General features: G+C 42.7%; 1 protein-coding gene across 2 annotated transcripts; it reads right to left on the reverse strand.

The window, feature by feature from the left end:
• Nucleotides 1-2,864: 2,864 nt before the first annotated feature.
• On the reverse strand, nt 2,865-12,139 carry b3gnt9 (UDP-GlcNAc:betaGal beta-1,3-N-acetylglucosaminyltransferase 9). 2 transcript variants are annotated; one of them, XM_064335436.1, is made up of 2 exons: nt 11,901-12,139; nt 2,865-7,799 (listed from the first exon to the last, which is right to left on the reverse strand). In XM_064335436.1, the coding sequence occupies exon 2, from the start codon at nt 7,453-7,455 to the stop codon at nt 5,974-5,976; it is 1,482 nt and encodes a 493-aa protein (XP_064191506.1). In that variant the 5' UTR covers nt 7,456-7,799; nt 11,901-12,139; the 3' UTR covers nt 2,865-5,973. The 2 variants fall into 2 exon arrangements, with proteins under 2 accessions (XP_064191506.1, XP_064191507.1); XM_064335437.1 differs by having other exon boundaries at nt 11,854-12,139.
• Between the last annotated feature and the right edge of the window lie 26 nt (nt 12,140-12,165).

The raw sequence follows: 12,165 nt of genomic DNA on the forward strand, positions 1-12,165 counted from the left end.
CACACACACACACACACGCCCTACAACCAGCCCAGACACACAACACACACACACACACACACACACAGTCCTCAACCAGCCAGACACACACACACACGTCCTACATCCAGCCCGGACACACACACACACACACACACGTCCCTACATACCCAGCCCAGACACACACACACACACACACACACACGTCCCTACATACCCAGCCCGGACACACACGGAGTCCCCAGGGTGCAGAGTCACACAGCACTTTCCATTAGGAGAGGCTGTGCAGCACTGGCTTATTAACTGTAGCATGGGTTATTTTTAATTTTGTTAAAGGAGAGATTGAAATCATTGGTTTTAACATTTGCACTAAAATTCACCTTATTTACTTGACAATTGTCTTACATTCACTGAGAGGAGTCTGTGTACTATTCCTATGGGAGGAGATCTGTTAACACTTCTACCATTAACACACCTCTCCTAAAAACTGAATTCTGTTTCCCTCCCTCTCATGCCCCCCCCCCCACATCCCTCTTCTTTGCCTTTCTCCCCTTCCCCTCATTGCCACGACAGCACCTTCAAATCCTCTTTCTCTATATCTTCGTTTTTTTTTTCAGTACTTTTTAATGCCAAAATTTCAGCCAAAGAACATTTCAGATCTTTTTGTTTTTAATAATTTGGGATAATTTTACATTATCCACATGACTGGAGATATCATTGACATTCCCTGGCTTTTTGTTTTGTGAACATTACTCCTTTTCTATCATCCCATGCTCTAACCCCGCAAGGACAAATGATAATCTTAACTCTGTTAATCTCTCTTCTACATGATATTCTTAAATGATATTCTTATTGTGACTTCATGCTTTTAAGGAAAATTATGAAACAAAGCTTTTGACTTGATCTGTTTTTACATTACCAAGACTTTTGATCTGATCTGACCTGCTCCCATTTGCAGCAGGTTGGTTGTAGAGCTGTGCCCAGCTGCTGCTGGGTAATTCTCAGAGTGTGTACAGATGTTTTTGTAAATACAGCATTGTATTCCCCCCCCCCCCCTTCCTTTTTTGTCCTCAAAAAAACAAAACAAAAAAAAAAAAGCTGTGTACAATGTAAGCCTGTTTAATCACTGACTGGACCTGCAGAAAACTCAACCCCCTCCATCTTTAGAAAGGGGGCTCTGCTTAAACCTGACTCACTCTGGGTGGGATGGGGGTTGCCTCTCGAAGGAGAACCGCAGCCCAGCGAGTCTGAGGTGACTTTTAGATGAGGGCGAATGAGCCGTCCAGCAAGCTGTCCCAGTGCACCACGCCTCTCTCAAGCCCAGTTCAGACAGAAGATTTGCGACGAGCTGTGACCGGCGACTCTTTGCAACGTTCTAAAACTCGCCGCCTGTGATTGGACAAGTTGAATCGCTTGTAATGGTAAGCGCTGGCATCAGACATTGTGAGACTGGCAGCTTGCACCGCTGCAGCTCCTCCCTGCGACTTTGTCACATCACAAATCTTTGGTCTGAACTGGGCCTTAGGTTCTGCCGAGTGATAGAAGTTTCAGTGACTACGACTGATGGCGTGAGGGTAGTCGTGAGTGCTGAATTAAAGAATGCCTGCCGGTAACTGTGTTCCAGCCTTCAATAACCAGGAATGAGCTGCCTTGTAGGCACCATGGCCCTCCAGGACAAGGGTCTATCTACAGTAAAGGCACCGTGGCCCAATGGAACAAGTGCCGAGCTTCCCAGCAGGCACTGTGGTCCTCCATAACCGAGGATGAGCTGCCCAGCCATGGCTATCCAGGACCAGGGTTTATCCACCCTGAAATCCCTGTGCCCCACCCCCTCCCCCCAACAGGACCAGGGCTCAATGAGTAGCCCTGTTCGGGGTGCCGTTTGAGGGTGCGGAACAGGAGACGGGTGCGGTTAACTTGACGGGAGGCCCTGATGTAGGTCACCTGGTTGTCTTCCCACTTCCTGCGTGTGGCCCCTCAGGCCAGCCCTTCGTCTTGCTTCGGCTTTGCAGTTTGTGAATACTATGGGCTTACCTGGACCTTGTCGTTCGCTGTTACATTTTTTTATTGTTTTTATGGGTGTAATGGAAGCCTGTGCTGTTGTTTTTCCTTGTATCAGTTGCTTGCTGCAAGTGTACAGAAAAAAAAAAAAAACTAACTTCGTGCCTCTCAATCTCCTGCCGACCCAGCTTTGGGAACCCTGTTGTGTGACCATCAGTATGCAACAGCTACACGCCCGTCTGCTGGCCGCTGTCCGTCACACCAGGCCCTCCTCCAATAAGAAAACGCCCTCTTAGCAGGACTGAGCCTGCCACGCCCACTGTTTTTCCCCTCCGTGACAATACCGAGAAACTGAGGCTGGCTATCGTGGTACTGACCCAAACTGTGCTGACATGCAGCTTTCTCACAAACTGGTGTAACATTGCAGCAACATTGTTGTTAGAACACTGCTTGTTCTATGGGTGCACATGGCCCTTACCCAAAGCAGTCTCTGTGTCTATATTTATAGTAATGAAGTGTCTGAATGAACAAATAACTAGTTATGCTGACAATTCTTTTTAAAGAAAGCTAGAAGAAAATGAATGCTTAACTTTGATCAGGTCAGTTTGTGGCTGTTTGTTTTTTTTATTTCTCTGGATTTGGCTCTGTCTTGCATTGGAATGAGTGTTGTCCTCAAGACTGTAATTTGAAACGGGCAACTCAAATTTGTATAGTCCAGAGTTATGTTCTTATTGATGCTATGTATTCTCTCTGTATTGTATGCATTCCCTGTCCCCCATAACTCCCCTCTCCCCACAAAAAAATGTACAAAAAGCAAAACAAAAATATTATTTTGTGGGTTCAGTACATTTTACCCATTTCTGGAAATGGGCTGATCCTTGATTAAAAATTGTCAATCAAATTTAGTGCCATGCTGTGTCTCGTATTTTGGATAATGTTGACTTGTGTTTACTGGGACCACTGAGGCTGTCGTGTAAGTAACTTTTTGGTTTTATTTGTTTCTTTTTGCGTGTGTGATTGGGGGAGGGAGGGGAGGTTGGGGGAAGGTTGAATTCAACAAAAGGCATGTCCAAAAGCAATAAACACAGCTGGAGTTAATCCCAGGGACGTGCCATTGGCTGCCTCATGACACGGATGTCGCGACTCGCCCCCCTGGGCTAAGGAATATCCCGACTTGCGAGAAATTCACAATGGTGATTATGGAAATAGTATTTGGCATTTGCGTTAAGTACCAGTACTATACATGCTATGGAGTCCTCTCATTTCATATCCCAGGAACCCTGTTGATATGTGAAGAAAATTGTGGTAATAATGATAAATATAATAAATACAGTGCCATGAAAAAGTATTTGCCCCCTTCCTGATTTCCTTTATTCATGCATATTTGTCACACTGAATGTATTCAGATCTTCATGACAAAATGTAATATTAGACAAAGAGTAAACAAAACATTTTTAAATTTCATTTATTTAATGAAAAAAGTTATCAAATACCCATATCACCCATGTGAAAAAGTATTTACCCCTTAGTTATTTAATCAACCAATTAAACAAATTTAATTGATAATTAAATTTAGCTGATTGAATACAGCCAGGCTTGATTGCTACCAGCCCTGTTGAATCTAAACTTCACTCACCATCAGAGTGAGGTAGTCACTACAAGGTTTCTACAAGCACACTATCCCACGATTAAAGGTAATTCTAGAAGAGATGAAAGTTATTGAAATACATTAGTCTGGAATGGGTTACAAAGCCGTTCCTGAGGCTCTGGGATGCCACAAAACCACCGTGATGGCCATTATCTCCACAAGGAGAACACTTGAGCGATGAATCTTTCCAGGAGCGGCCAGCCTCCCAAAAAAAATTTCCAAGAGCGCAGGAATAACTCATCCGGTGTGGAAATAATTTGCTTCCTTGGGACATGGACGACTTGTCATCATTGAAGGAACTGTGAATTATTTTCTGTACCAGAAAATCCTAAAAGAGAATGTCCGGTCATCTATCCATGAGCTGAAGCTGAAGTCTAATGGGTTATGCAGCAAGACAATGACCCAAAACTCAGAAGCAAGTCCACATCTGAATGTGTGAATAGCTGAAAAGAAACTAAATTCAAGTTTCGGAGTGTCCTTGTCAAAATCTGTCTTGAACCCAACAGAGATGCTGTGGCAGGACCAGAAACAATTCAGAAAAGTTAATGCTCAAAAACCTACCGATTTGTCTGAATTAAAGCAGTTCTGCAAAAGAAGTGGGCTAAAATTCCACCTCAGCAATGTACAAGACTGATATCAAATTATAGGAAGTGTTTGGTTGCAGTTATTTCTGCTAAAGGTAATGCAATCAGTTTGAGGGGGAAATTACTTTTTCACGAGTGATATGGGTGTTTGATAACTTTTTAAAAATTAAATTAAAGAATAATTTTTAAAATGTTTTGCGTTTACTCAGGTTGACTTCGTCTAAATATCTGAAACCATTGTGACAAATATGCAATAATAGAGGAAATCAGAGTGGGGGCAAATAGTTTTTTACATCACTGTATAATAATGAATTATATTAAATATGTAAAGAAACAACCAAACCATGAAACATTTGCATTGATTTTTTTTCTTTTTCTAAGAGTTGTCTAAGAAACGCATGCACACTGTTTCCATCATGAAAAATTTCAGTGTTCACTCTTTTCTTTTTGTCCATTGATTGTGTCTGATAGTAATGGAATCAACCTACAGTAGGTGGTGTAGAAAAATCAATTACATGTTCCTTGTTTAGTTTTTTCAATTCTAACAGCAGATTTCTTTTGATAAACGAAAAAAGTTGAACGCACACCAGTTAGGCTTTTTAAGGTGAAAATCCAGCAGTTCTTCATTCCTTGGTGATTGTCTTCTACAGTGTTGCTCATTTTAAAAACGAATCCTTAGGTGTGAGAAGCCAACAATGGTAAGAACCTGATGATTTCCGTCCTTACAGCAGAGTTCCCCAGGTGTCATGGAAACGCTTCCATGGAGTCGTCTCTGAACACATCACAGTGGAATGGAATTTGTTGGGTACTACCGGTCACAGGTGCACCAATTTTCACATTTCCCTTTCCCCCACATACTTCTAATGTATGCTTAAGACTTGACAGAGAGGAAGCTATTAAACGATTGTTGGACACTTTGTGTAGCGACTCGCTGAATTCACAGAAGCTTGTAAAATGGTAATTACATCTTTGATGTTCCCAGCATGAGGATGGCTCCAAAATTGTGGCCTCACCCAGGAGGTCTTGCAGTAACGCAGTTGTTCACATACTGTTTTGCAGGATGATCTTCGAATTAGTGCATATACTCCACCAGTATTAATGTTGCCGTTTCAATAAATGCCCCTGCCCCACCCAACTACAGAAATCATTATTGCCAGCAAAAATAATTCCACAAAAATGAAATATTTAAGAAAAGGATTTAAGGAAAATCTGCATGTCAGGTCCTGAATTCTGAAAATATACCGTGTTGGGGGGACGGAGGGGTTAATTAAATCACAGCTTGTTTTCTCAGATTCATCCTTATTCAGGTAAAGGGCTCACCACCAACAACTTCAGTGGTCAGGCAGGACGGAAAAAAAATTTCAGCCTTTAATGAAGTGTGCTTCAGGACGTGATAAATAATAACATCATAGAAATGACAGAAAGAGCTATCTGTATGTGGCTACGAACTCCGCTTCTAATTTCACTACCTCATTAAGCGTCTTTGAGTTTTCTAAGTAGCGGCCAACAAAAAAAAAAACTGTGGGTAACACAAGCTGGCCCTCAATCAGCTCCATTCTTTCTGTCTCCAATGGTAGGGATCTTAAACTCAAATCCTGGATGGCCACGGCAGTGTCTAAATTTAAGTCACTGATTGGCTAGAGTCCACACACTTTGTTTCCAAGGCTTAAATTAGTTGCTCGTTACAAGGAACCTATAAAATCCTGAATAAAGTTTCTGCAGCCCTTCAGGAATGGAGTTTGAGATCCAAGACCTATGCGTTCAGTGTTTCACAAACACCTCTACTCCATAGTCAGCTAGCTGTGGGGGAGGGGGTGTTGTGCGCTGCACATTGGGTGGGATTGTGGTCTTCCCCCTCCACTTGAAGGGCGATGCGGTTGGGACGATCCGGGTGTGGCAGGTCAACTGGGGGTCATGCAGCAGATTCCACATGAGCCAAATCTGAGGGACGGTCAGGCTGTGTACCACCATCAGCTCCCGGTAGAAGCAGGGGTCAAAGACCTGCAGGTTGGGTGCGGCCGAGGGCTTGACGATGCCGAACGTGCGGAAGCCCTCGTGGCGCGACGGCTCCAGGCCAATCCGCAGGAGGCACATTCCCAGGAAGACGTCATCGATGGGGAAGATCTCCACCTCCTGGCAGGCCCTGTGGAGCCGACGCGCCGTGAACCCTGACATGACGAACCCCCCGCCCCCCGCATACGATGGGTATATCCCCTGGCCATACACAATCTCAGGAACAAAGTACTTGCTGTTGCGACGCCGGATGGGCCGGGCGTGGAAGATGATGTCGCCCACAAAGAGGTCCCCGTTGGCATCCTGTTCGCGCAGCATCTCCAGGATATTGTCGATGTTGACATAGACATCGGCGTCACCCTTGAAGATGAACTTGACTTCAGGGCAGGTGGTGTTCACCCATTTGAGGAAATGGGTCTCCTTCAGGGTTAGGTTGAAGAAAGTGTCCTCAAAGTCCCACAGAAGAATGTCTCGGAAGGTGCGGCTCTCATAGGCCAGCAAACGATCCCACAGAGGGAGGGCGCTCTTGTTGTGGGGCACGCCCAACAGGAAGACTGTCTCCACCTGCACTCCGCCCTGGAATGTGCCCTCCCGGCCCCAGGTGCGGCGGACCACCTGCCGCTTGTGGAAATCGGCTGCCACCGACTTGATGGCAATGAGCAGGTAAGGGGGCTTCCCAGTCTTCTCCACGCACTTCGATGGCTGGTCTATTAGAAGGGTGAAGTCCCGGTTGTCTTTGTCCAGCAGGTACTGCTGGAAGTCAAAGGGTGGACGGGTTACCATGGGTGGCGGTGGCTCGACCTTCTGAGCACCCTTGGGCTTAGCCTGCACCTGAGGTTTAGACTGAGGCTTAGCCTGGGTTTTAGACTGGGTTTTAGGCTGGAGTTTAGCTTGGGTCTTAAGCTGAAGTTTTGCCTGAGGTTTTGCCTGAGCCTTAGGCTGCAGTCTGGGTTGTAGCTTGCGCTGAGACCGGGACTGGGAATGGGACTGAAAGTGGAACTGGAAGAGAGCCTGGTTGGTGGGCCGCTCTGGGCCCTGGGTAGGGGCCAACTTCACCTCCTGGCTCTCGGTTACAGCCCCCAGGAGTGCCCGGGAGCTGGTGGCCTTTTCATCAAGTCTCCAAGTGTCCCAGTCGGGTGTGAGGGCGTGGTGGGCATACAGGAGCAGGCAGAGCAGGATCAGCAGGAGGAAGGTGCACAGAAGGTCCCCTTTGAGGTGGAACCTCCTCATGGTGTCTGGGTGAAAACCACTCTTTGAATTTCCCCTTTAATATAACCCACACTATTCCTTTCCCATGCAAGATTTATTCTCTCCTTTCTGGGGAACTGTGATGATGGTTAGCCCTCCTCTTTGGATCTGCACTTTGGATCTGCGTTCCGTCCCCGGTGTTCAGTCACGAACATGTCCTTCCTCGTCCGGCCCCGTGACACCAGGCCGTCTTCCCATTTTGCCTGTGCTTTGTCGAGTTGTTGCTGAAGGACTGTATTTGAGAAACAGGGCCTCCCCCTCCCGGCCCCCTTAGAGCATGCCGTCACGTCCTCCCTCTGGTGCTCGGCTGGCAACCCGGGGCTGGCCTGGAAATGAACGTAGATGAGTTACGGCATGCTTAAGTGGAGAAGTCACTGTTCCCTGCGACCAGAGCCAACAGCCCCACACAAGCTTCAGAAAAAATAAACTGACCTTTACACTAATTCCATAATGGTAAGACATGGAATGCACACCACTTAACAATATGTAGGCAAATGTATAATGTAATGTTGCTTTTAAATATTGCAATATGTATTTAAAACACACCACTGTGAAATCTATGTATTATTGTATTTTAAGAAGGTTTGACTATACTGGAGTATTACACTTCTTAAGGGGGTGCAGGCAAAGGGCTACCTTATTATTCTTTATGTTCTAACAGAGATAGGGTTTCCCTTATCTGATAGATGTATGGAAGATAAGAGGACATTTTTAACATAACTGCATAGCTGTAAAAAAAGAAAAAGAACAAGGTGCATTTTGGGCTGATAGTGTGTAATATTTCAGCTTTCATATCACGTTCTATCCTTACATACAATACCTGTGGATACTACGGATGTGCATAGTATTATTAAGTTCATGTCAAAATATTCTATGGCCCCCAAAATTCAGTATTCATATATTCAAAACCCAACAAGCCTTTATTTTCCCCAAAGGACTGTATGAATCTCCCAACTCTTTCTTTGCACATAATAACTGCAAGGCAGCAGATCAAAACTCACTCAGTGATCTTTAGATCAGAAAGACAATATCAATGAACTATTCATTTTTCTTCCCTTTAGGGGTATCACATTTTTACCTACAGGCATAAAACGTTTTCATTTTTCATTTTCATCCAAAAGTTGTCTTCATTTATAAGTTTCTTAGTTTCTCATTTATTAATATTAAGTTAAAATACATTTTACACATTAACAAGTATGATTAAAGTAGACAGATAATCAATCATTGCTCTAATTGAGATGCTAACCAAATATTTGGTCTCAAGCTAACATTCAGTGGAAACTGCCGTCCTTTTCCTGTTTCCGTTCCTGAATCCTACATAACCAGGCAGTCATATACAAAGAGCAGACGTGCATGCATGAGCGTAAATAAGCTCAGAATAGAGAGTGAGAGAGTACACAGCCCTTTTCTGCTACAGTTTGAGCAGCTGTGAGAAGTCGAGGTTTGGGGATTAGGACTGGTGGCCACCTCTGATGTACAACTGAACGAAACACGTCACCCAAACATCTTCTATAGCAGTTGAGAGAACTGTACTCCAGGGTTCTGTTTCTATAGGCAAAATGCAAGTCACGTGAGAGTCCGGGACGTTGAAGGAAAGACCAGGGAAATGTACACGTCACCAGAAGATTATATTATATTATATACACAGCATATCATATTACCAGGACTTTGTCTAGACTTACACAAAGAACATTACCCTAAAGATCCATTTATCAAAAATGCTAAAAAAAAATAACCAAATGCAGAGGCCGGCAGAATTATATTTGCAGATGTGTAACAAATGGTATAACTTCATCCTTCATTTTCCAGTGATTGCCTACTATTTAATTTTCAGGCATATAATTTTCAGGTTTAATCCATTCAAATGAAGGTACAATCATACTGCTTTTTTGCAATTTTTTAATTCTGTGCATTTTGAACTCTGCATGTTTTTTTCTGACTATGTGCTTTGTTATTTCAAGAACTGAATTGTCTTTGGCTGCCTTCCTGAAACCAGAATCTTACAGTAATTATACAGTCAAATCCATTACACTGCTCAAATCCATGAGGAGCAAGAGAGTGAAAAGTTTCCACCACTGCAAGATAACATCACCTTTGTGTTTCTTTGCCACGTATGGTATGTTTTTTTTTTTTTTTTTTTTGCATTTATCATATATTCAAATCATAGATCATGAGCATTACTAGTCACAATGCATTGACAGGACAGACATACTAATTAGATAGTCAGGAAATATGATTTAAATTCTTTCAACCACTTAAATGTATTTCACAATACGTGTAGACAATCTCCAGAAAGGCCTACCACTCAGCTATCTATAGCTAAACAAACTCCAGACCGACTGCTCAACTTGGACTGGCTAGTGCGCAGGCTTACTTTCATGCTACATTCATCTTCCAGATGTCCAGCTAGCTAGATCTGGTTTCAGCACACACAACTCTACCCGTGGCAAGCTAGCAACATACTAAACAAGCCACCTATTAAGCAGAAAGCTGGGTAGGTAGTTGAATTGTGACTTTAGGTTTAAATGTAGTATATAGTATATAGTAAATTTTAACCTGAAGCTACAATTATTAGCAATTGCATACAATTACATACTTGTTGTAGCATAGTCAAAGCATGAGTGTGTGTGTGTGTGTGTGTGTATATATATATATATATTGTATGATTTGGCAGTGCTACAGGAAATGCACATAGGTCATGACATTCCTATTCACCGCAATGATGCACAAATTTGTATTTAAAATCTGTCAGGAGTTTCAGTTATGGACTTTTGTTCTGCATTTACAAGGAAAAACATTACTGCACTTGTTCTTAAAGATGGCCATTTTTTGTCTCCAATTTGGAATCACTGTGCCGAATACACTGACTTAAAAACTGAGATGTGTAAACTCCTCTGATATGGACCATATGCCAACAACTATTCTCCACACTAAAGGTCACATATTTCAGTAGGAAAGCAGACATGAATCAGCGGAAGGGCGTATCACTAATAGAGGACATCTTTTTTGACAAAATGCAGCAGTAGCCGAAGAAACCCATGCTGACCTCACTATCTCTGGTATAACAAAATTAGTTTTGTCCTGTCAAACTGGACATATTCCAGGCTTTAACATATAATATCCTAGTTGTGGTGCCACCCAGTCTGCACTTTACTGACTGAGTCACTCAGTAGACCAGTTTATTTTTACCCAGTTATTTATTAAGGTGTATTTCCCTTTTAAGTAGAATATCTCTTCAGCCGTGCAAATGCACAACTGCAATTTTTTTAAATTAAATTAATTGTATAATATGTATAGTAATATGTATGAAGCGCCAAATACAAATATGTACTTATACTTGACATAATTATGGAATAATACTGGAGTTATGGGTATCTGCTGTAATATCATACTGTATACTACTCACTAGGGAGACAAGAAAAAACCTGCAAGGAGCGCCTCACCTGTCACAGGTGAGCACTGCTTGTTGGGACGAGGCCATTTTTATTCTCCTTTGTTTATTTTAGGGCGCAGGGACAAAACTTAACATTTCTCCAATGCAACACACATCTTGCATTTTGTTGCATGGTCATCGTGTCCTGTTGGCAGCAAATCAAAACGTCTGAAATAAAGTCTCGACTTCTAACCCTCTGGCCATTCCGGGGCTCAACAAAAAGACAGCACTGTTAAAATTTTTAAAGCACAAATTTTTTGTGTATGTATGTATTTATAACTACATTACATAATGTTAAATAAATCCCGCCCATGTGTAGATGGTTTAAGGAACATTTTGTTCTGTAATTGCAATCTTATGTAACGGTCTGTATGTTAACAAAAACCGAATGTACTTCATATACACTATGTTCTTACCTCTCTCTATGAGCTATGTAAATACACAAAATGTTGCGCGTGGAGTTTGGAAATAAGTTATTTTTTGCAACAAGACGAACTGAAACAAAAAGATCTCGAAGAAAAAAAAATATATATATATAAATGCCAGTTTATCCTATATTGGCAAAACTGAGAACAGACGATGTTGGAAAGCAGACAGGCTCAAATTTCACGACGGGGGCTGGACGAGATATAAAAAAGACCGTTTGGCTGTTGCTATCAGGCCATAATAATATTTAAACTTAAACCTAAATGTTATACACAAAGAGCCAACGTTTTATCTTAATAAAATCGCACCAGAACGTTTGATGTGCCAGAAAGCATTTAATTCCAATCACACCAAACTGCAGGCAAACTGAGGGGGAGCAACAGTCAGAACCAGAGCGTGAGCTGGCACCAAATATTGAACAACGACAATATTGCGCGCACTGCTGCTTAACAACGGACAGATCGTAAGTCCCGAGTTAGTAATTAAAATAAGCATCGACACCCATCCTGATTTGAACTTACGTATTTTATACGTGCTGTGAATCGTGGGCATCATCCGTCACACTTACCACGCTGGAAACGACGACTCAGCAACGCAACTGCTAGACTCCTCTGCCAAACTCCAACATCTGGATTCTATATTAAGTTACTCGTTCGCAGTGCACTGGCGGAGATTCCCGAACAACGAAGTTTTAGGGGTTTCATTCCAGAAGTAAAATAAAGACGTATTCAGGTATAATACGCCATTTTTGCGATAGCGTCCCTTTTTCCTTAAGCTTTGAAGAGAAAGGCGTGCAGGTTTAGCAGTGCTTACCTTTTATAAGACTTGCTTTT

This window comes from Anguilla rostrata, chromosome 5 (genome assembly GCF_018555375.3).
Source record: "Anguilla rostrata isolate EN2019 chromosome 5, ASM1855537v3, whole genome shotgun sequence".
NCBI classification, from domain to species: Eukaryota; Metazoa; Chordata; class Actinopteri; order Anguilliformes; family Anguillidae; genus Anguilla; species Anguilla rostrata.